The sequence below is a fragment of the Acomys minous genome (assembly GCF_964271855.1).
Source record: "Acomys minous genome assembly, chromosome: 1".
Taxonomy (NCBI): Eukaryota; Metazoa; Chordata; class Mammalia; order Rodentia; family Muridae; genus Acomys; species Acomys minous.
Window position 1 is genome coordinate 30,648,107 of NC_140483.1, and position 25,533 is coordinate 30,673,639.

Sequence of the window (25,533 nt, forward strand, 5' to 3'; positions counted from 1 at the left end):
GGGGGATGAAAACCCTATTTTTATTGTAGGGCAAAGAGCCTAGATAGGTAGGACTGTGAACTTGGAGATAAGTAGATGGTAAAGGGATGGGAGCGGGCAGGCTGAAAATTGTAGTCTCATGACTGAAAATATAACAGACTGTTGGAAAGGCAGAGTTTTTAGTTCTAAGGAGAAGCCCATGTCTGAAGTAGGTGGAATGGGATCTCAAGATGTGAGCGACTGACGCACATGACTATGTTCTGTAAGAGAAGGGGCTGTTGCTGGACTCGTTAACCTTGTGTCCATCTCCAGTGTTCAAAGATGTGCTGAAGAAGAAATGCTTGCCAAATGTTAGCAAGATATTCATACTTGTAGTTCAGTCAGAGTCTGTTTAAAAACACATTTAAATGTCTTCCCTATTAAATAACTCATCACAAAGGCACACAGCCTCTTGTATTTAAGACCTGTTCTTTGTGTCCTGTTACAAATTAGTATTGTGGCTGGGATGGAGCAGTTAGGTCACCACAGCAAAAATTCTCACTAGTAATTTACTTTAATTTGAAGAGTTTAACACAACCCTTAATTTATTATTTTTTAAAAGTTTAAATGCATTAAAATTTTTTACATTTCGCAAACACCTAGTTTGTTCTGGCAATCAGGCTACTTCTCCCAAAAGATTCTAAATGTTCAGGAAATGTTTATTTGTTGTAGTTCGGTGGGCCTTTTTTGTACTTTCAATATGCCTCTAATAAATAGTGGCAGTAACAGAGGGAAGGGCTTATATTTATTGAAGTCCCACTATGTACTTTGTACGTGCTGGTTGGTTTAAAGGTTCACAAAACTGCAGAGTAAATGAGAGACTTCTTTGCCAGATAGGCCTGGACTGTGAAATTTCAATGTCAACCTAGTAAGGGTGATGGTGTCAGTGAGCAGTATACTCAAGTCTGTTGTCTCAAGAGTGGTTGTCCTTGTCATGTTGCATGGGAAGGCAGGCACAATTTTCAGTGGTTTCTGCTTGGTGGCACATGCCTTTAATCCTGGCACTTGGGAGGCAGAGGATGACTCTTCTTCAAATTCTATGAACTCAGAGGATAAGATACGAATCTTAGATGTTAACTTCTAGTGCACAAGTCATGGCGGGTGGTGGCTGGGAGCTCATTTAAGCTTTCTGAGGTTCTGGCACCTGACTGGTGATGAGAAGTTCACATTTGCATTCACCACAACAAAGGTGGTTAAATTGCACAGGTAGCTAATTAATTTAACAGGCTTACATTTTGTTGATCTTATTTATTAATATTAGAAATCTTGAATGAGAATATTTCATCCCACCTGCTGAGTCAGAAGGTTTCTTTTCATGTTTTCTACCAAATTTCAGGAGTTTTAATTTTCAGTTAATTGGTGTTTATTTTCCTTCAGAGATACTAAATTTTAACAGTGGAGGAAAATGCTCAGGGGTGAAAAAAGATTTTGTGCATCATGATTTTGAAGTAATACAGTATTGATTCGCTGCCCTATCTAGATACACAGGTAAAATTGTAAACACATGTTAAATTTCTGAGCACAGAAAATACCAAGTCACAGTGTTGCTTAGAGAGTGCAGTTGGACCCTGAGCATCTTGACTGATGGCCAGAGGCTGAAAGAGTGTTAGAATTAACAGGGGCATTAGAAGATAGTCCTCCAGTCCTTACATTTAGAGATGCAGAAATTTGGTCTCTTATAGATTGAAGGGTGTGGCGAGCTCACAGCTGGAGCCCCAGCTGACTCCTTGGCCAGGGCCTTTTCCACACCACCTCCTCCCTCTCTGTGGTGATATTTCCTCTCCAGATCGGTGCTGTTGTGCACTTGTGTGTGTGTGGCTTATACAGTTATAGACCTCTTCTCACAATGCACACATTGAACTACACACTTTTACCACTATGGGTTTTATTTTACTTGAAATTATAATTGGAACAATTAGAGATGCGTCAGTGGAAAGGCAATGAAAGAAGGCCATTAAGGGCTAATAAATGCCTCTCCTCATGGGAATGGGAGCTTTCCTTTTCTAAGAATTTGAGCTCTTTGCAGTGGTTCTTTCAAGTGGCTGGAAACAGCACTTGCCACACGCGTGTGGGATACTCTGGATGCCAGGGGTTTCACTTCCTTCTGTGTTTGAATCAAGTGCACTGCGATTGGGACGCATGCTGAGTCTTTTGCTGGTTTTCAAAATCATTCCATGTTTTGAATTAATCGTCTATTGAGGAAAGAAGTAGAAAAATCTGATGAGTTCTTAGGAAATGAAGTCTTTAGGTAGCTAGGGACTTTCAAGAATGCAGGCAAAAAGGTTAAAGGTCGAGGTATTATTTTGATGGATTTTCCTTTCACATGTCCCATAAATTTACAGTGTAACTAACTGAATACAACTTACCATTAACCGAAATGCCTATGGCTATCAAGAGACTATCACCATTTGTTGATGTGAAGAGATAATTATTTTAGGAATATGACCAAACAATTAATTATTAAATAAGTATCAAGATAACTTACCATGCTTCTGGGAAAAAAAGCAGTGATGACTGTGACGATAAGAGTTAACTTTTCCTGACCTCTTGCTGTATGCTAGATGTTACTGTGCGTACTTCCTTCTCCTCTACAACTTCAAACATACTGAGTGCTGCGAAAACCAAATATTATTTTTGTAACTTGTTTAGTAAAAATTACATTAGCCAGAACTCATTTATTGGCAAACATCACCTCAGTGACATGGGGCCACTCAGTTTGTGTTTATCTTTCTTAGTGGGTATCCATGCTTTGCTACAGCAATACTGACATGTTTGACACCAGGTGTTGTTTCAGATATATTTAGTACAATCCCCCCCTCTCCACCTCCTCCTCCTTCTCAGTGTGTGCATATACATATGTTTGTTTGTGAAGGTGGGTGGTTGAGGTTGGTATAAAAAATCTTACTCAATCATTCTTTTACCTAATTCACTGAGGCAGGTTCTCTCAGTTAAAACTGTAGCTCACCAATTTGGCTAGTCTCTCCATCCAGCTTGCTCCAGAAATTTTTCTGTCTCTGTCTCCCAAGGCTGGAATTATAAGTGAGCAGCTGCCATGTCCACCTGGAATCTGCATGGGTTCTAGGGGCCTGAATTTCAGTCCTTACACTTATTTATTAAGTAGTCAGAAATAATTCATTGATCTGTGTTTATTTTGGTATGTTCTATCAGCTACTATTTATACACTTCAGGATTTGATGGTATTAGTATTAGCTTCCACAAACCTTCGTTTCGAACATAGCTTTGGAGGCATAAGGTTAATGTGTAGTTTAAATTCTGATTTCCTGTCTAAATGGTGTGAAAACTCTGTTCCCCAATTGTTCCCCTGATATGTCAATAAAGCAGCTTATAGCCAATCAGTGTGTAAGGGAGAGAATAGGGCTGGACTTCCTGCCAGCCCCGGGAGGAGGAGTTAGGAGATGAAGTAGGAGATTCAGGCAGGAGATTCAGCCACAGGTAGAGGTCCAAGAAAGATCAGGAGGAAGGTGCTTGAGCCAAGGAAGACTACAAAATGCAAGTATTGCTGGGATGTTTGCTGGGAGTAAGATAAAATAGCATAGAGGGTTAAGAACAGACTTAAACTGCTCCAAGATTGTGCTACTAAGCCTTGTATTATAAGAGTCTCAATTATTTGTATGATATCCAGATTAAGAAATAAGCTAAGAGAAACAAACACTGTTACATAAAAATATCTCCAACAAATGGTGCCCAACATGGGGCCTGACCTTGTAGGATTGAGGTTAATGGGAACAGGAGAAGTAGACCTTTTAGACTCAGTTCATTGGAGCGATCATAGTCAGGATTTTGGCAAACCAGCAATTCAGCAAAGGTGGCCATAACTGCAGCAACCAGAATCCAGAGCCTTGAAGCATTCTCTGGAGCATTTCTCTAGGAGTGTCCCAAAGTGGAGCGATAAGTGCCAAATGACTGGAACTGATGCCAAGACCAAAAAACCCAAGCCTCTTGTTTTGGCGCATATATATATCCCTTCAGAGTCTGTACTAGGATGTTTATCAGTTGGCAAAAACCATGCCCTCACAAGAGGCAGTTCCTCTTCTAGTGGACAAATACCATGTATCCTTTCACATCTTTGTTTCCAGCAGACAAACACCGCATACCTGCACATAAGTCTGTTTCACATCCCACACTTGGGATCAAAACAAAAACATATTTACTTCTACCACATAGTTTCATGAGTAACTTACAGTGATAAATCACAAAAATGCTTATAATTATCACTCTTACACACACATATATAATGTCTATTAGGTATAGAATGACTTGTCTCCTCTTTTACTCTTTTCTTCCTTATAATATCAGCAATTGATAAAAGATTATGAGTGAAAAACAAATATATGAAATAAATAGTTTTGGGGAAGATAAATAATAGAGCATATAAGTGATTTATTATTGTCAATTTCATTAGGTTGAGAGATAGCTGGGAGATGGTTAATGTGCACTTTTGGGAGTGGCTGAGAGTGTTCATACTGTAATTAACCACCAAGGAATGAAGACCTGCCCTGTATGTGTTTGGCATCAATAGGCTTGTGGTTCAGAAGAAATAAAGAAGAGGGAGGAGGAAGCCCAGTTTCATGACATTCATTTCTGCTATAAGGAGCAGCTGCTCCATTACAGCCTTTCCACCATGATGCTCTGCTTCACCTGAGGCCCAAAGGAGTGGATCCATTCAGCCCTGGAACAAAACTTCTGAAACCATGAGCCACAGTAAACCTTTTCTCTCTCAGAGTGCCTTCTCCCATGGCTTGGAAAAGCCGGACTAATACAATATACATGAGAAAGCTATCTTTAATCACGTTTATTTAACAACATATCCCATAAAGTTTATCTCTCTAGTGAATTCACCAATTTTCATTTCTAAAATACGGAGTTGATGGTTTGCCAAGTCTATGGCAGGTGTTTTGTCAAATGCAGACAGTCCTGTCCTAAGAGAGCTTGTCTCGGGAGGGATGTGATGGGGGAATCTTGGAATCCTGAGAACAGAGAGGAAAGACATCTGGATATACTGACATATATGGAAATATCTCCCCTGGGAGAGAGAATATGGTGAAGAAAGGGGCATGATGGAAGGGCTTCTGTGGTAAGCATCAGCAGGGAGGTGTCAGAGCGACCTGGAATCACTTGAGAGACTGACGTTCTAATACCACTTCAGGAAATGTTGGATGGAGCTTCCAGAGGGGAAGGGCTGGGTCTGGGGACTCACCAGCTAATTGGAAAGTCGTTTACATTCTTTATAAATAAGCAGGGTGTGTGTTCTGTCCTGTGGTGCTCTGTTCTGGATTTCAGTGGTGAAACTGACCTGCACCATCTTAGCTTTTAATTGTATATGTCATTTTTGTTTTAATGTCCTAGAAAAGCAAGAACCAAAACTGCACAGTATTGACCAGGGAAGTTAATTCCCTTCTTCTTTCTTCTGTGCATCTCCCTTCCAGTTTTGTGACAACGGACCTATGACAGACCTTCAGGACCAAGGACAGATATTGGGCCAGGAAGCCTTTACAGGGAAAGAAAAGACAGTAGTGGGCTGTCTGCACCAGCCAATCCCTAGTCACCATGTGACTGCCCGTGTGTCCTGATGTCTTGTCACTGGCTGGCTTGATCTGCTCCAGAAGGGCCTTTGTTAGCCATTGCAGTGTGGGAATGCAAAGGTTGGTGACTCACTGTGGCATCATGGGAAGTGGGCAACAGGTGCTGTTAGTTTTCCTATTGCATAGACTGGGTAAGGTTTTCACTTCATCCTGTCCATGTCTTTAGTCTTGGAAAGGAAGCTCATCAGATTTGAGGCAAAAGCCATTGGATTTTGTCTTCTCCACGTTTATCTCTTTGGGAACTATGCAGGAAAACATGGCCGAAAGGACTGAATGCTGAATATTCTGAGTTCTCTTATTTGCTGGCCTGTAAAATATTATTGATAAGCTTGGTATTTCTCCTGAGGAGGTAAAGTTGGTTTTTGGAGAAATCTTCTATTTAAGTTTACAAATACATCAAATCTGCTGATATACTTAAATTTATGATATCAAATTTACAAAGGGAGATTTTGATCAGGGAAAAATCAAATAAGGAGGTGGCAATGAAAAGCAAATAGCAACCACTAGCCTAAAGGATAGCATTTCTCGTTCTCTCTCCTTCCCAGGAAGTGTCAGGTTGGTTTCATTGATTTGTAATGCTGTCACCATCCCAGGCTCTCTGTGATGTGCTTTCTCTGCGGTCTTGGGCGCGTGGCTTCTATCTGCATATCGTCTTGCCTCACCATGTGGAGATTATTGCTGCAGCTCTGCAATCTCAGATAACTGACTGGAAGAAGAAAGAAGCAAATAGTGTGCTTGGGTGAAATCAGACCGTGTTCCAAGAGCCGTCTGACGCCACTCAGCAATCTCCAAAGACATCTTACTGTGCAGAAGATAGTGAGGGCCACCACGTTTGCAAGGAAGTCTAGGGAATCATGGCTAATTTATTTATCAAAGTTAGGCATGTTGCCATCCCCAGTGAAATCTGGCTTGTGTTAATAGGAAAGGAAAAATGGACATTGGGTAGGAAACCAGCAGCCTTCTTAGTTGTCTCTCTTGCTATTTCCTTTCATGTTTGCTAAACAGAGTAAAATATGATGTGAAATTTTTTTGGGGGTGGGGGGAGTGATGCTTTTTCTATTTTGCACCAAAACTCATTAATCTTGTGCTAAAATTTTGTAAATAACTTATTTTTTTGTAGCTGATTGAATTCTGGTGGGCAAAGCATAGCATTTGTAGACTGATGACACTCTTCCTTCATCGCTCTCAGAGATGGAGGGAGACTTTACACTCTAAATGCTTTAGTGGGAGCTATCGATTCATGGCTAATTTGGCTGATGAAAATGTGTTGCTTAGAAATTTTGAGTTTTGTGGATTAAATATTAATATTTTGGGGTATAAAAAATCCATGCTTTCTGTAACTGTACTCTCAGGGTTCCCAAGCGAAGTGATGCTAGGAATGGACGCTTTATAGAGTAACTGGCATCAGCAATGTGATCTTTTACAAATAGATAAATGCTAACCTCCTTAATGTGGCCAGTAATGTATGCAGGGGATGGAAACTGCAATGGAAATTTCCAAAGACTCTGAGGTCTTGATGTTATTACTTCCTACAATTGGAGTGGCTGGCAAGGCTCTGGGGTTCAGATATGCAAACACAGAGGCATCTTAACAGCACGTTGTGTTCAGTGGTGGAATAAGACTTAGGATCCTTCCTCCCCCAGCTTCTTGCGGGTAGGGAAACAGTGTTTAGTACCCATTAGCCTGTATTTGCTTCCATCTCCATATCTCCTCTGCTTTCTTCTGTCCTGGTCCCTTACCTTCCTTGCCTTCTTGTGAGGTGTTTTGAGATGTTACCATCACAGGAATTGTTCCAGAGAACAGAAAATCATACTTAAAGAAATAATTTTAAGAGTTTTATTTTTAATTTAAGGACTATTTTTTAAAAGTATGATGTTTCTTAGATTAAATTTTTTTTCTTCAAATCAATTCTATGTCTTTATACAGGACTAATATGGGTCAACGTTGTGTTCTGTACTTTGTACTTTGGCAAATACCTCCTGATTTTAAATGTGCATATTAGAGAACAAATCACTTCGACAAATTTTTGATAAACTGTAAGATCTTTTGCTGTTCTTTTATCCATGTCATGCCATTTAGCTATTTTCCAGTTGAAGAAGTAAATTCAACTGCTTCTCCTGTGTGTTAAGACTCTAGCAAGCAACCAGGAGTCTTCCCGAAAGGAGAGGTAGAAATTTAATGAAACACTTGGACGTTGACTTTACCCTGGAAGAATATATATAGGGGCCAAAGACAAATCTATGAACAAACCAGTGTTTGCTGAGAACTTAAACAGAGGCTGGGACTCGGGTGGGGGTGGGCCCTAAGAGCAGATGACATGGAACTAGGCTCTGTAGTTCTAGTAGGAGCTGGCTACAGAAGCTGCTAGGATGGGAGTCCCAAGCAGGGTCATGAATATATATGACAAAGCATCCAGGCCAAGGGAACAAGTACACAGAAGATTCTGTTAGAAAGCAGGGAATTTCTTTTCTGCCATTGTGTATGGATGTGGATGAAGTGGGTTAATAACCGGGAATGAGGAAGGAAAACATGTTGGGGGATAATGAGTTGAATTGCAGTGATATTGGTTCAGGACATCTAAGTAAAGAAATGTAAGGGGTTAGTGTCAGGGTCTCCCTGCACACTGTATATCCCAAGCTGAACTTGAACCCATGATTATCCACCTTTGGTCTCCTATGTGCTAGTTACAGATGTGAGTATTGTGTCTTATGTAGGATAATTTTTTAAAATATAGAGTAATATAATAAAATATAGAGTAATATAATACTCGTGTAATATAGTATAGTATTGAACAAGAGCATTAGAGGAAGAAAGACAGGGAGACAGAGACAGAGGTACAGAGAGAGACACACAGAAACAGAGACACACAGAGAGAGACAGAGACACACACACACACACACACACACAGAGAAAGAGGTGCTGATGCTAGTACATGGTAACATCATCTATAACGAAACCTTTCTCTTCCTGAATACTGTGTCTTGATTAATAGACCACTGTGAGATTTATCATAACCATCCACAATCCGATATTCCACATTAAGACAGTCATCAAGTTCTGACATTTATTTTCTCTTTCTTTCTATCATTACTGTCTTGGACCTAACTCTCATTATCATCTTGAATGACCGAGAACAGCCAGTGTCTGTTTCCCTCATCTTACCTGTCTCCCTTTGTCAACACTCGAGTTTTTTTTTTGTAATGTATATATGATAACTTACAGCTCCCTACCCCCATCTCTGCTACTTGCATGGTACCAGGCACACACAACCATAAGGAAAGCTTCTGAAGTTCACTTCCTTTTCTGTCTCCTTCTGGCCTTTAATTCATAGAGTTACTCAATGTTCTGTTCTCCCGGGGTTTCCCAGGCCTTTGAATTAAACTATGGAATGCCTCTTAGCTCACATTTCCTCCATGAAGTTGTTCCACACAAACAGAACAGGTACTCCTTGCTCTGTGTTGATTCTGCACTCTGTGTGGAACTTATCTATGGAGTCTGCTGTGCTTCGTCTAGTAATTTGTTATATATTTCTTCTTCAAGACCAAGCTTACATATCGTGGAATCAGCTCCAGGAGCTATTTTCTAGGAGAGTATGAGTTACGCCTCCATATTTATTTATAAAAAGTTGCTGATCATCTATTTATTGAACAGGCCATCTGGTTAATGGCCGCTTACCTCTCTGTTGAAGGAAGCCATCTCTGTTCTTATTTGCTGCAAAGAAGGACTATTTGTGTAAGTTTTCTACAGATAGCAGCTTGTTCTCTGATGGAGCTTTCAAAGTCCAACCATTTCCTACTGGAGCAAAAAAAAAAATATTACTTGGCAACCAAATTTCTGAAAAGGCCAGTAAGAAATGCTACAAATTCCATTCTTGTATATGATGATGGAAATTAATTTTTACTTTTTTCTTAAGAATCATGCAAGTAGGAAAAGGATGAACATATTGTATGAAAAACATATGCTAAGACTAGATAGACAAGTGCCTGATTTGTGTGTGTGTGCGCGCGCGCGTGCACGTGCGTGCATGTTTTAAAGGCATCTCTGGCCCCTCTTCTCCCTCCCTCTCCCTCCCTCCCTCCCCCGTCTGTATTAGACTATAATAAAGAAAATACATATATTAAGTTAAAAGTACAACTAAAGGTACAGCCATTAGCTCCTGTGCTTTAATATAGCAAACTAATTTCACCATAAGACATGCTGATGAGAGACAAAAAGCCAACTGTCTATTGCACATAGAAATGAAAATCAAGTGGATGATTGCACTCAGTGGCTAATGAATTATTCAAGATTGTTTGTGTCAGTGCCTGGCTTGGTGTGGATGGAGGCAGGGATAACAGACTGAGCATTCCAAACCACCGCAGCTGGTCTGGACCAAGAGGGCAGTTCAAACGGGGTCTGTGGCCCCTTAGCTCATATTCAATTCATAAAGTGCTAACATTTTGTAAATAGGGATTTAGGGCATTTTTGCAAGAGACGACTATGCCATCAGGGGGAACACATTATGACTACAATGTAGCAATAATTATGGCAACATGGAAGTGCATTTTTATGGTACTTGGGTTTTTAATGGGCTGCCATATGCTGCATTTTATTAGAGCCATACGATCTGGTTTTTAGTTAGAATTACTGAAACACGTTTAAAGAGAATTTTGCATGTGCAGTGGTGGAGCTGGTATTGCAATCAGGGTTCTTGGTGTCTTTTGAGGTCCTTTGCCCTCAGCTCACACAGCAGGAAGGTTCTGGGCATATGGTTCTAACTTTTCTGGGTCATCAGAATGAGATGCACCTACAGGGTGCCAGACTGACTACCCACTTCTCCATTAGAGAAAGATTTCTCCCTAGCGGTTTGTTTTATATTAGAGACTCCTGTGTAACAGGAGAGAATTTCAGATAGCTGAATTCCATTACCCAATATGTTCATGGTTGGTGAGAGTACATGCTAGAAGGCAACTGCAAGTAAGCAAGAGGCTGGATATCTGAATCCACTTATTCCTCACGATGCGACATTAGGCTTGATTGATTAAAAACAGAGCAGAGAGAAGCATTACTGTATCAGTGGGTCTACTTTCAGCCAGATGCCTAGAGACGGTTGGTTGTTGAAAGCGTTGTATGTGGTTTATGTTACTCATCCCCAATGGAGTGGCTGCTAAGTCTATATTGTGTAAACGTGGAGTCACAAACACAGCCTGAAACAGGCTCCTACGTGAGGGCATAAGTCAGCAAGTCTCTCTTCATCCGCCTTCCTTTCCTCTCCCTTTTCTTCTATCCCTTTTTTATTGAAGCGCATTTCCCTTTTTTAAACGGCCGCATTCAGGCACCTAAGTCCCTACATTTCTCTTTGGCATCCGTGAAGCTTAAAACTTCATTCATGAAAACACAGATTTTTCTTTCTTTTTTTCCAGCTTCCTACTCCGGAGTTTTGTTTTCCCTTCATTCATTTTGACTTTCAAATGAACTCCTTCCCTTCTGGTTGCGGGCACAGAACATAGATGCTCTGTTCTGTGTTTTCGTTTCTTTGTTTGAGACAGAGTCTCGCTGTGCAGCTTAGCTGGCCTTGAACTCAGGATTCTCCTGCCTCACCTTTCTGAGTGGTGGGGTTACAGATGCACCCCGCCACACTCAGCCAGTGCTTTTTTTTAGTGAATAAAAAAAATACTGTTTATTTCAAGTGGCGTTTTAAAATTTGAAACACAAACAACTTTTCTTTTTTAAAATCTTTATATATATATGTTTTTAATATATTTTATTACCTTATTCATATTACATCTCAATTGTTATCCCATCCCTTGTATCCTCCCATTCAAACAACTTTTCTTACTCTTCCCTGTTTCATCAGCAGGGAGTAACTTCTCCATGGGTTCTCAACCTTGGCCTAAGGAGTAAGCCATTTGCCCAGTTTGGAGATAGTTCTTCATGACGAACTCTTCCAGAATGTATTTTAGTACTTGCAAAATAACAGTTATAGAGGAAATTTTGCTTAACTTTGTCTTTGTGACTCCCTGCTGAGAATATCAGTGTCTCCGGTGGCTTGTGCTTCGAAACATTTCCTCTGACCTTTGTTTATTTCCTAAGTCATTGTGCGTTGAAATTTCATTGTGTTGAAGCTCTTTTGGAAGTCTCTGTGTTTCCCGTATACCAGTGTGACTGTGGAGTTGTTGAGCAAACCCTGGTCAATGTTAGGATTTCCTGAGAGGTAGCCTCCCCAACCCCACTACTGCCCTAAGTATTATGAGCGTGTATCATTGACGCTGCGTCCTGGGTTTCTGGAGTTCGGTCTTTTAGATGGTCCTGAAACTTCCATTTTTGAGGAACACCATCACTGAGTCATTGAGTCAAAGGTTTACCTTGAATAGAATTCTGTGACATTCTTTCCACAGTTGTGAGGCCTTGTAAACGTGCTTTAAAACTATGAGATAGGCAGGGCATGAGCCCAGAGGATTGCAAATTCAAGGCCCGTCAGGGGCACAGAGTGATTTAGGTTCAGTTTGAGCGACTTAGTGAGACCCTCTCTCAAAATAAGAAGTGAAGAGAAGGGAGCAGATAGGCACAGCTCAGAGGGCATGTGCTTGTACCATACACCCTATGTGGCAAGCTCAGTTCCCAATACATAACAACAACAAATCAAAGCACAGCACAGACAGCAAGCTGTGAGACAGGTGTTGGTGAATTTTCTGACACTGCAGGCTCAATAATGGCACAGGTGAGGTTGCCCATGCAATTTAATGCAGTACTTTCTTTGCAGCAGGTTTATTGGTGTGGTGTATGCTATTTTAACATGTCATTTTCAATATAATCTTTCTCAAAAATCTCCCACTTGACAGGAACAATAAGAAACACTGAAGTTGCAATATTTTTTTCTAGTGTTAATTTCTATGATGTAATATTTTCTTCCATTTGAGACTACATTTTGTGAGTCTTTTTATTGGAGAAACATTTCAAGATATTTAGAAAATACACTATAATTCACCCTTTTCATTTTGGCCAGCATTTCATGGTGCAGTAATAATGTGGAAGCCAAAGGCAATACTGATTTTGCAGTTATCAGAAGTTCTAGGGTTAATTTTATTATTAGATCATTTTAAAAAGTTAATGCAGGTTCTCTGAAAGTGAAAATGAAGGGGCCACACACAGAAACGTAATCAAGCCTCTATGAATCCTACCTAGGTAAATGAATGGTGTGTTTTAGTGAGGATTATTAGTGGATGTATTGGTGAATTAGCTGCTGACACAACTGCTTTCTTGCTCTTCGAACTTTGCAAATACCTCTTTCATAGATGAGTCTAGGTGTCTTGAGACAGAGAACACATTGAAATATTGGAGACCTGAGGGATTACCATGGAGTCCTGTTTAAAATTCAGCAATGCCTTCATCTACTGTTTCTTGTTTGTTTTCAGGGATTTTCTTCCTCGAGGCTCCGGCATCGTAACCAGGCGACCTCTTGTACTCCAGCTTGTCACCTCCAAAGCAGGTAATTAGTGAGGGGGTTTACTGTGTGGATGTGTACACCCCATGGCAACTGTCATGTTCATTCCTGGCCACTAGATGTGCCAACAAAACCGCTTCTGCCGCCACTATGAGCAGCTGCCTGCGGGTCTCTCTAGCGTGTTCTCCTATCTCTCGGTCTTTTGATTCCTTTGATTACATTGAAGAGGAAGTCTTACACGCATATAGATTTTTAACACTAGTTTCTTATGCCAAGACATTTTTTGCTTATTGTAATCCACCTGTATAATAAGCTCCCAGTACCAAACACTCATGGCTGCTCCTTTGCAAGTATGTATATCGTATGTGTGACTATTTAATCCAAAACTTTACCTATTTAGAGAACTAGAAAGAGAACTCTAGTGGTTAAGAGCACATCCTCCTCTGTCAGAGGACCTGAGCTTAGTTCCCAGCATCCGCATCAGGTGGCTCCAATCACCTGCACCTTTAGGTCCAGGGCATCTAGTCTCCTCTTCTGGCTTTCATGGACAGTGTAGTCATGTGCTCCTACTCACAAATACATGCATATAATTAAATTTTAAATATTATGTAAGAGTTTAACTGCAGTTTCTATTCATAAAGAACCAACTGCTGGGCATCATTTGTCCAAAAGACTGTTCTTTGTGCCTCATGTGTTCTTAGAATCTTCACCAAAGTGCTGCTGTCTGTATTTGGATTCTCAGTTCTAGTCAACTGATTCCCATTTCTACCCTTGTACCAATACCATGTTGTCTTAAATACCTTTGCTCTGTGGTATTATCTTTTTTAATTTAGAGAGTGGTACTTCTATTTTATTCTTTTGTTTAAAGACCATTTCAGCTACCTTGAGTTCCAAATTCTGCATGAATGTAGAATCATATTATTTTATCCAAGAAATGTGAGATTATATTTTTAACTTCTGAAAGTCAATTAATGTAATGAATTGTGTGAGCAGACTTAAAAGCAACAAAACCCACAGAATCATCTCAGTAGGCTCAGAGAAGCATTACACATTCTCCTGGAAAACCTTCAGTAAACTAGGAGCAGAGGGGTGCTTCCTCAGTCTAATAAATGAAATGTATGAACCTCCACCCCCTACACCGGTTTTATGTCATAACTGAGGCCAGTTATTTAAATACAGCTTTCTCTTGATTGATTGACTCACTCAATAAATACCTTTTTTGAAATATACAACATAAAATAGAAGTAGAAATAGAAAGTACAGATCAATAATATCACAGAAATTTGATTATATTTATTTTAAAGATTTATCTTCATTATATTTTTAATTTAATATTTTGAGAATTTCATACATGAGTGCTATATTTAAATAATTTCTATCCAATGATCATAATGAGTGAGTTTACCCAGAAGCAGAAAGAGTCAAATGGTATATATTCACTTATATCTAGACACTAGCCCAAGGGGTATGTCCCATGAAAGTCTTCACTTACCAGGAAAGTGGGTCAGAGGGGAGGACATCCTATTGGGACTTTAGGTGAGAGAAGCATGGGAGAATGGGAAAATAGAAGGATCCAGAGGTTCCAAGAAACCTATAAGAAGAACATTATGATGGGCAGATCTGGGCCCAGGGGCCCTGCTCAAACTATAACACCAGCCAAAGACAATATGTACAGTAAACTTCGAACCCCTACCCAGATCTAGCCAATGGACAGGACATTCTCTACTGTTGAGTGGAGAGTGGGGACTGACTTTCACATGAACTCTGGTGCCCCATATTTGACCATGTCCCCTTGATGGGGAGGCCTGGTGGCACTCAGAGGAAAGATAACAGGGTACCAAGAAGAGACTTGATACCCTTTGAGCATATACAGGGGGAGGAGGTCCCCCTCAGTCACAACGATAGGAGAGGGGAGTAGGGGGGAAGCAGGAGGGAGGGAGGAATGGGAGGATACAAGGGATGGGCTAACAAGTCAGATGTAATATGAATAAATTAATAAAATATTAAAAAATAAATAATTTCTGTCCTTTCTTCTCTCCCTTTCAAGTTCTGTCATGTACGTCCTCAGATTCATGACTTCTTTTCTTTAATTATTTCATCCTAACCAAAACAGATTAAACCAAGAGGAGACCTCTAACAAATAGGGAGATTGGAAGAATAATACAAAGCCTTCCAAGTAAAAATGCCCATGTCCAGATGGATTCACAACCAAGTTCTCCTCCTCTTCCTCCTCCTCCTTTTTCTCCTCCTCCTCCTCTTCCTCCTCCTCCAACAAATACTTCTTAAAGATCTCTGCGCCACCAGGCAAGCTTCACTCTCATTGTAGAGCTTTACCATCTAATGGAAAGAAACAAAAATGAATAAATATAAGTTCACAGAATGTTAGATAACAGCAAGAAAGGGAATCAACTAGCACTCAGGCGGTCGAGGCAGGGGGATGGCTACAAGTTTGAGGCCAGCTCAGTCTACGTAGTGAGTTCTAGTCTAGCCACGGTAACACATGGAGATCCTAGCTCAAGACACAGAAAAAGGAACAAAACAACAAACAAAACAAGTCAAAAAGGAGGAGGAAGAGTAGCAGGAGGAGGAGGAGGAGGAAGAAGGGGAGGAGGAGGGGGGAGAGGAAAAAAAGAAAGCAAAGGAAGAAGAGAGTGGCATTTAAGTCATGCAGACAGTCCTGTGGGAAGAGGAAGTCAAGTGGTTGCAAGGTGGGAGTTGCTTATGTGCTTGAAGTTTAACACAGGGGCTAGGAGGTGTGGAGGGTGGAGGTGTGGAGGGAGGAGGGGAGGAGGGGAGGAGGTGTGGAGGTGTGGAGGTGTGGAGGTGCGGAGGGAGGAGGTGTGGAGGGAGGAGGGAGGAGGGGAGGAGGTGTGGAGGGAAGAGGTGTGGAGGTGTGGAGGTGCGGAGGGAGGAGGTGTGGAGGGAGGAGGGAGGAGGGGAGGAGGTGTGGAGGTGTGGAGGTGTGGAGGTGCGGAGGGAGGAGGTGTGGAGGGAGGAGGGAAGAGGGGAGGAGGTGTGGAGGTGTGGAGGTGTGGAGGTGCGGAGGGAGGAGGTGTGGAGGGAGGAGGGAGGAGGGGAGGAGGTGTGGAGGGAAGAGGTGTGGAGGTGTGGAGGTGCGGAGGGAGGAGGTGTGGAGGGAGGAGGGAGGAGGGGAGGAGGTGTGGAGGTGTGGAGGTGCGGAGGGAGGAGGTGTGGAGGGAGGAGGGAGGAGGGGAGGAGGTGTGGAGGTGTGGAGGTGTGGAGGTGCGGAGGGAGGAGGTGTGGAGGGAGGAGGGAGGAGGGGAGGAGGTGTGGAGGTGTGGAGGTGTGGAGGTGCGGAGGGAGGAGGTGTGGAGGGAGGAGGGAGGAGGGGAGGAGGTGTGGAGGGAAGAGGTGTGGAGGTGTGGAGGGAGGAGGTGTGGAGGGAGGAGGTGTGGAGGGAGGAGGGGAGGAGGTGTGGAGGGAGGAGGGAGGAGGGGAGGAGGGGTGGAGGGGTGGAGGTGTGGAGGTGTGGAGGGAGGAGGTGTGGAGGGAGGAGGTGTGGAGGGTGGAGGGGTGGAGGGGTGGAGGGTGGAGGGGTGGAGGGGTGGAGGGTGGAGGTATGGAGGCGTAGGAGTGAGAAGGGCAGGAGAAAATGGAGCGAAGACTTAGTCATGCTGAAGTAGTTGAAAAGAAGAAAGCTGATGGGAGCGACAACACCAGAGGCCAGGAGTCTTCAGTGAGAACATGACAGGAGGATTAGAACTTTACGCCGCTAGTATAACTGAGAGATGGAGGGTGGGCTAAGTTAGAACTCCTCTACCTGTGTGCAGGAAGGAAGAACTTCTGCAGTGGGGAGTCGGGGAGAGCGAGCTGGGGAGAGGTCAAGCAAGGACTGAGTCTGGGGACTCTGTCTGTGATGTTCTTGTGATGCCTTTGTTGTCCTCAGGAAGAGCCCAGGCATTTGTTGGTAATAAAAATCTTCTCTTCCTATTTCTCTTAGTTATGACTTACGTTCTTCTCAACCATATACAGCTCCTACTTGTAACAAAAACACCTCTTTTGTTTAAGTATGTATGTGTTATTCACTGCTTGTCCTGCCAGGGAATATTTTATCTCTGATTTTAAAAGCTATTTTAAACAGAATGAGTAGATAGATGATTCGTTGCATTCTATTTAATCATTCATCGAGACAACCGTTTAACAACGCATATGACCGTTCTGCCGTATTTCACCGTCTTTCCATTCCTACCCTACATCGGCTTATGACTCTTCCCCTCGTTGAATGAATTCCACAGATTTATCTACATTTCCCCCTATTCATCTAGTGTTGTCAAGCCACCAAAATGAACAGAAGTCTGATCAGCATAAAATGAATCTTTTGTCACTTTTGACTTTCTCCTTTGCGTTTTGAAGTTTTTAGAGCTCCGGCGATAGATTTTAGGGTTTCTAAGTAAAGGAAGATGCTGACCTTGCTTTTCATAGCCTTGGACTCAAGGTGCTGAGATGGCAGGTATGGGTGGAAAAGCCCCGCTCGGATTGTAACGGCCCTTCCAACCAATGACATGGAATGAACATATTGGGAGCATCCTGAACTATCTGCACTTGTCATCCTAATGCAGCAGTATAAAAGCTATCACTATGGAAACGCTTAGTAGAATTGGGATGCCCAGGACCAGTGCTAGGTAGAAAACTATTAGTGACTAGCTCTTCTTTTTCCAAACCTTTTCCTGCTCTGAACATTTGGGTATTTTCCACTTAACCCTTGCCAGGGTTTTCTGAGGCAGAACTTTGATTCCTGCTTTGGGAAAAGATACCCAGCAAAGCTCAACAGTTTCTCCACAGCCACAGTGCAGGCTGGCATGCAGATCGTCAGTAGCCATAGCATACTATAACCGCAGCATCTAGCAAATGCCGCCATGAAAATCCTTACTTACAATTAGTGTGTGTTCATAGAACATCATATACATTGCAAACCCAAAAGCACAGGGACTTTAATGCCTTCTTTTATGTTCTAGGACATACTGTATATTTAATAAGGTGTTTTATGTGAAAAGCATAGTAGGTAAATATGAAATCTTTCAGCTCATCTAGTTTCTAACGTGCTATACATTTAGTAATATTTAACTTGCTGACTCTACCTCCCGCTGTACTGGTTGCTAAACCAAACAATTAAGCAGAGCTGACCTTCACCGTACCTTCATTTGTGCCAGGACACTTAGTACTTAGCATGGAAGAGCATCCAAAGAAATCATATACTATGTGAAGAAAGTGAGAGAACAGACAATCTGTCCTTTACTAATAAAGGTGAAAACGTGAAGCGTCAGGCCACTGCAAACAACTGTAGGAGTATTTCTGAAGGTGTGATACCGGAGGCTGAGAGCCCGGCGAGGTATTGGTCAGTGTCAGATGGTGAGGGAGACAACAGGCCACTGTTCAGAGCCCTGAAAAATTGGATAGAAAGAGGCTAATGCTACAAGCTAGGACATTTTCCAGACGAGGGAGCCAGTCTGGGAGCATTTATCAGCGCCATACTGCTTTACTCCATCTCAGCATCTGATCTTACTGTTTGCTGGCACACTCACATGCCGAACCCTAAGAGCAAATGCTTTGGATGAGCAACCGAGAGCATGGAACATATTCCAGTGTCTTTGCTTTTAGAGTGAGTTATTTAGAATTTAATATTCTCTGCTCCAACCTAAAGCAGAAAGTAGCTTTTTAAAGACATTGGAATCCAAGTCTTTCTGTGTTACATGCCTCTGTAACAGTCTTACAAAGGTAAATACTGCAGATCATAGAGATAAATGGCTACTTGAGGACCTCTCTATGGAAAATTGCTTTATTTCAATATTAGTATAAAAAATGAAAAGACAGCAGTTACAAAGGCGAGTTAAAGGTGACTGTTCACAAGATAGAAATACCCTTTCCTCTGGGAGAGGGTTCATGGCTGGTTTCAGCCTTTGTGCACTTTAAACACAAATCTATTAAAAGTTAACCCACTGTCTTCAAATCATAGATGCTGTGCAATATAAAATGTGTCTGTGACAGCTGCTTTGAATGCCACTGTTCCACAGACTAGAATCACCTGACTAAGATGCTGTACCCGAGGAATTGTCTTGATTGCCTTAATGTATGGAGCCCAGCCCAGCACTGAGGGTGGTGCCATGCCTTAGGCATATGGGCCAGGGCTGTATGAAAAACTAGCTCAACCAGGTGGTGCTGCTTTTAATCGCAGCACATGGGAGGCAGAGGTAAGCAGATTTCCTTGAGTTTGAAGTCAGCCTGGTCTACAGAGTGAGTTCCAGGACAGCCAGGGCTGCCAGAGAGACTGTCTTAGTTAGTGTTTCTATTGCTGTGAAGAGACACCAGGACCGCAGCAACTCTTATAAAGGCAAACATTCGATTGGGGCTGACTTACAGTGTCAGAGGTTTAGTCCAGGAAGCATGGCAGCATACAAGCAGACATAGTGCTGGGGAAGGCGCTGAGAGTTCTACATCTTGATCCACAGGCAGCAGAAAAAGACTGTGTAACACACCGGGCATAGCTTGAACATTTGAGACCTCAAAGTCTGCTTCCACAGTGACACACTTCCTCCAGCAAGGCCACACCCCCTAATAGTGTCACTTCCTACAGGCTAAGCATTGACACATATGAGTCTATGGGGCCACTCTATTCAAACCACCACACACAAACCCTGTCTCAAAAACAACAACAAAAAACCCCCAAAACAATAATGACAACAACAACAACAACAAACCCAAAACCCACAAAAGAAAAGCTAGCTGAAGAAGCTAGAGGGAGCAAGCCAGTTAAGATGCGTTTGTGTGCTAAGCCTTTCTTAACTGCAGCTCTATGGTCCTGACCTACTCTGAGTTTCTGTGGTGGCTTTCCTCAACGACAGATATAAACAAGCCGAACAAGCCCTTTCTTCTCCCAAGTTAGCTTTGGTCAGTGTTTTATCACAGCATCAGAAAGCGAACTGGGACAGCATCCATGACCGAGTAAGTTGTATTGGAGAATGGGTGCCAGCCAGTATTTTGTATTCCTGGTTGGAGGTACTGTTACACAGTCATTTTAATAAGGTCAGAGAGCTGGCAAGGGGATTGGAAACCTGTGTTAGAGGCACCAGCCAACACAAGGTGATGTGGTGACAGTGCAGGCAGGGGCTCTGGGAGCGGCACAAGCACAAGAAGGTGAGCTGCAGGAGTACCCCTTCAGGCCAGAGAGCATGGAGTCAGGGCACCACTGAGTACGGTGCATTTGTGAGCGTTGCCAAGGGAATCTTTACATCTAGGGTCAAGGCTCAGCCTTCCTTAGCTGCCTTGAAGGCGTTGTTAGACCAGCCTGGCTTCCAGCCTTGATGTGTGTGCAGTGACCAGGAGTTTTCCCTCTAGTTTCATAAATTAGATATGAATAGTAGAAATACTGGGATGATAACACCAGAAACATTTTAAAACTTTGTATCCTACTTTATGTTCAGCTGTCTGAGTTTGAGCAAAGCTGGAACTTCAGAACAAGACAGCCTGATTCTACAAAGGATGGAATGTTTGTTTTCTTGGTAACAAATTAACCTCATGGTAAAAAAAAAAAAGATACTCGTTTCTGAGAATGTTCTTTCTTAACTGTGGCTCTGACCTGCCTGGGCTTCCTGCTGGCTCTGTTGCTCTTCATATGAAGTGCAGGTTACAGATGCATAGTTTAAATTCCCTTGACTGTTTATTTTAAAATTCAGTGCACACAGATGTTCTGGCAAACGTCCTCAAGGTATTTCGAGTTCTGATTCACTAGGTCTGGGTAGTGCTCAGGAGCTGTATTTCAAACAGGCACCTTTGGGCACTTAGAAGCACATTCCAAGACTCCTGGCAGCTTTGCCCAATGTCTCTTCTTTAAATGTCTTTCCTTTCCCTCTTAATAAGACCATTTGTTTGGGACATGACATATCATTCTCTTTAAAAATGTCTCCATGTGTGGTCCTTGAATCCACAGAGTAATTTGTGCCCATGCAGTGGGGTGGCAGGCACTTGTTCCGTCCTGAGCTGGACTCTCCTGCTCCTGGGATGTACATTTTAGCCACTGGCACCCTGGCCCAGCATCTCAAGAGCCTAAGGGCCTCACAGTCTATCAGAGGCTGAGATCTTAAAAGCCTCAAGTTGAGTTGCCACGGAGCTGACTTTGTAGGGATAAATGCAGCGACGAAAGCCACATCGTGGAGTCTGTAGCTGACTCACAGCCACTGAGCTAGACTCTGCCACCTTGTTCTTAAAAGTCCAGAATCTCCGGTGACCCCTGAGTGTCTCGTGGATATCAAGTATAAAACTTTATTTCTGGAAAATTTAAGTAGGAAAAATAAGCCAGAAAATATCTGGTGGAAGAATTAACAATTGAGTTTTCAAGAAGAGATCGAGGCCTCCTAGCACAGAAGGAATCTAAAGTGTTCATCTTTTAGAAAGTGCTTTGGGATGTGTTCTTTCAATATTGGATACAGTGAAAATAAATAAATTCCCAAAGGTTTCTTCTGGGAAAACATACTCGTTAAGCAGACAGAAGTGTGCACTCTGTAGTCCTGCTTGTCAGAGTATTCGCATATTTATAACCTGTATCACTGCAATCTTTTCCGAAGATTTTCAGAAAAGCAAATGAGCCATTGTAAATAAACAAAACCAGATCTCATTTCTTGACACCCAATGCATTTCCTTTTAGGCGGTGGGGATTAAGCAAAGGGTGTTTTTCCCTAAAGAAGCTGAAGGAATTACACACTTTGGTAGCATAGCTGCTTGTGATTGTGAGGTGGAAGGTGCCTTGACTTGATGATAATTCATTTCTCCCTCTGTTCCCACCCCGTTTTCTTGTAGGAGAAAGTATTGAAGGTTACAGCTGTCTTAGATTTCTACCCAAACCTCTTTGGTTTACGTATTGTTTACTCCAAAATTCTGTCAGAGTAACCTGCCTTGAGGGGAGGATGGATAAGCAACCTAACTTTAGGAATTTCCTTTTCTTCTTATCCTCTTTCTTTTCTACTCCCACTGAAAAACTGGCTTGTCTTGGAACAACCAGTACCACAGAGGGCTGAAAGTTGCACTGTCAATGGGTTGGTGTCTATTTAAGTATGAGAGGAGGAGCATGGCGTTCACGCCTATAGAGAGCAAGCGCAGAGACTTCTTTCACATCATGGTTTCACATCATGGCTATATCTACACTCGCCATCACGTCCCTCCCCACTGCTCTTTTCATTATTTTTGTTATGTCTCAGATCACAGAGATCACAGCCCGAGATGCCCTGGGTTTGCATTTGCTGGGTGTGTTGGGAAGCAAGGAGTGTGTCTTCTTGGCCTTTTATTCTTCCAGGTGTTGGCCTTGTCACAGCCTGCATCCTGTTTCCTAAGAAGCACCGATCGATCGGGGAACCCGCAGGCAGCATGAGCAATCTCACCTGTTGTTGACTGTTATATTCGCTCCTGATTTTAGACCATAGCTTAGTTATACTGCAGGTTTACAAAATGGCTTGGTGCTAAGTACCAGTGTTTATTTTTTTAATATGAACTAAATTTGCTTTAATTAGCTTTAAAGTAATTATGTTAGTCTAACATTAGCAGTCCTCTGCATACCTGGTAGAAATTTTTGCTCATCACTTACTTTCTCAGTGTGCTTTGTATTAAAAAAAAAATTGAGACGAGGTTCCATGTAGTCCAGGTTGGCCTTGAACTTACTATGTAGCCAAGTATGACTTTGAACTTCTAACCTTTCTGTCTCCATCTTCCAGAGATGGGACTGTGGGTGTGGACCACCAAACCTGGTTTGTGTTAGTGCTAAGGTTCAAACTCAGGTTTTCCTACACGTTAGGCAAGCACTCTACCAACTGACCTATATCCCCAACCCTGTCTGATATTTTTTCTATCTATGTCTTTGCATCCATCCTTCCTTCCTTCCTTCCTTCCATCCATCCATCCATCCATCTTGTGCATCCATTATTTCCATCCATGCATCCACCCATGCATCTACCCACGCATCCATCCTCCATATGTTCATGAACCAGTTTTGAATAGCTATGCTGTACCTAGCACACAACAGAGGGATTTCTAGCTTGCGTCCTCCGCATCTTTTTCATTTGGTCCCTATGAGTATCATCTTGGCTGATATTCAAAGGGGTGGGATTTTTCTTTTAAAGGTCTACATAAGTCACACACTAGGTGGAATTGTGTCTTTCTTTTAGCTTCCTGTTATGTAGGAACTTGGAGCTTGGTAGCACTTCATAAGTATTTTTAAAATGGACTTAGGAAGAGAGTCTGTTTCATAATGTGTGTCAAAAGCAATCATAGACTCAGGCCTGGATCGTGGCCAGTGGGGGGAAGGGGTCTTTAATGCATACTGACTGCAGTTTTAATTTAAATCTATTTCCCTTGATATTTTCATTGTTTATAAAAATGTTTTTTCTTATTAGGCCTATAGTATATTTAACTCTTCATAATAACATGTATCTTATATATTAGCTTATTATTATTATTATTATAATATTTGAACGCTTTAATTTTGCACTGTATATATCTACTGATATCCATATGAGACTATCATATGTTAGTGCAGATGTCTAACTAAGGGGCAAATATAGTTAAATAGAACACAGGCTTGTTTTGATTTACAAGGGTGTAATCTTGGGTTGGAAAGTTGCACAGTGATTTAGAGCACTTGCTACTCTTGTGGAAGACCCTGGCTTGGGACTCAACATCCACTCAGCAGTGGCTTGGAACGTGTGTACCTCCAGTTCCAGGGGATCCGTTGTCCTTTTCTAACCATCATAGGCACCAGGGCTGTTGTACACACACACACACACACACACACACACACACACACACACACACACACACACACCAAGAGGTATAATACTTATATACAGAGAATTTTAAAAGTAAAAATCCAAGGGTATAATCTTGAAAAATTGCCTCAATTGTTTATTTTGATTTTAAATTATGTATTATGTGTGTATCCCTCTGTGGGTATGTGTATTTGTGTGGCTCCCTGCAGAGTTCAGAGCTGTTGGGTGTGCCTGGAGCTGGAGTTGAAGGCACTTGTGAGCCAGCTGACATGGGTGCTGGGATCTGAGTTCAGCACCTCTGTAAGAACAGTTTACCTCCAAACCCCTCATCACACCAGCCCCTCCCCTAAATTGCTCATTGTAATCTAAATTGGTGCTTGCTCAGTCATAGTTTTAAATTGCTTTGTATCTATACCGAAGCAATTAAAGCTGGGCATTCATAGAGGCAAACGGATTAGCACTCTTGGCAATTATTTATGGATCTACTTTACTCATGTGGAAACTATTTCCTGGGTGGTGCAGATATGTGCATGAGGCAGAGTCCCTATACCCCACTACTGTAATGTTCAAAAGGGGAGGATATGTTTGAGTTAAGGATGGGTAAGAATTCACAAATGGATACTGAGTGAGTTTAGCAGTGGTGGTTTCATCTTTGGGACACTAAGGTTAACCCCTTCAGTGGTCAACACACCCCTCCATGTTCCCTGGATAACACAACAACAGAAGGTACAAATTGTAAGGGTAGTATAAAGAAGTTATCTGACCAAGGAAGGCAGGTGTACGGAAACAGCAAAGTGAACAAGAATAAGGGAGGTGACTGTGATGTGGCCTGGGGCATAGTCCCTCAGAGAAAGCCAGTTTTTGAGTGTGGCTGGTCTTGGCACATTGTGAACTGATGTATCTGTGTCTCAGCCTACTACGGTGTCTGCTCCCCAGTAGCAGAGACCGAGAGCACAACACCAATATCTTTGTTCTCAGAAGCTGCACTCGGTGCAGTCTTTGTTTTGCTATCAAACTAATTAGGAAGGAAAATGATTCTGTTGAATGGATCCCTCGCTAAGCCACACACATTTCCTATTTCCATGCCAGTGTTGTGTGTTTTTCTAATTATCTCCAGGAATAGTGACTTGTAAATATGCATATAATAATGCTGAGTTTCTGTGGCTGAAGAAAAGCCTGAATATGTAAACACACACACATTTTTGTAGTTTGTGTTTTGTTCTTCTTTATATTGGAAGGGGATGAGCTATTTACACATTTGTTATATGATAGTATTATTATTAATATGGTTGACTTGGTATTATTAATATGTTTGACGTGAGGCAGGATAAGAAGGTTTACAGGACACGTGCAAAGAGTATCTGTTAAAGGTGGCATGGCTGCTTATTAAGATGTTTGATTCCCTCTGGACAGAATGCTTTGAAATGCGGTTCCAACATTTGAAGTCTAGAAAGACACAGACTATGTATGCATTTAAAGTAGAGTAAAGTGAAGCAGCTGCGTCTGAAGTCATCACCTGAAGGCAGGGCCATAGAGTTACCCTGCATCTGTGCTCGGGTGTGTTTGTTCAAGTGCGATATACAGCAAACCTTTGGGCAAAGAAATGAGCAAAAGGCAAAGCATATACAATCATGAAATCAGTACCTCATAACTCTGCTGTCGCCTGAACACATCTGTAGACTGTGTGCAGACTGAAGGGCATGAGTACGCAGCAGGGAAC

General features: G+C 42.1%; 1 protein-coding gene and 1 long non-coding RNA gene across 6 annotated transcripts in view; one reads left to right on the top strand and one right to left on the bottom strand.

Annotated features, from left to right (window-relative positions):
* DNM3 (dynamin 3) overlaps positions 1 to 25,533 on the top strand; it is a 469,385-nt gene that overhangs the window by 58,468 nt on the left and 385,384 nt on the right. For all 5 annotated transcript variants that reach the window (XM_084791206.1, XM_084791207.1, XM_084791203.1 and 2 more), the window contains exon 2: positions 13,016 to 13,089. In XM_084791206.1, the coding sequence (XP_084647332.1) occupies positions 13,016 to 13,089 (74 nt within the window). The remainder of the gene's footprint in view (positions 1 to 13,015; positions 13,090 to 25,533) is intronic.
* LOC311602775 lies at positions 1,908 to 19,688 on the bottom strand. The gene is made up of 4 exons (XR_014780844.1): positions 19,421 to 19,688; positions 9,297 to 9,416; positions 2,504 to 2,630; positions 1,908 to 2,210 (listed from the first exon to the last, which is right to left on the bottom strand). It is a non-coding gene; the product is annotated as an uncharacterized lncRNA (long non-coding RNA).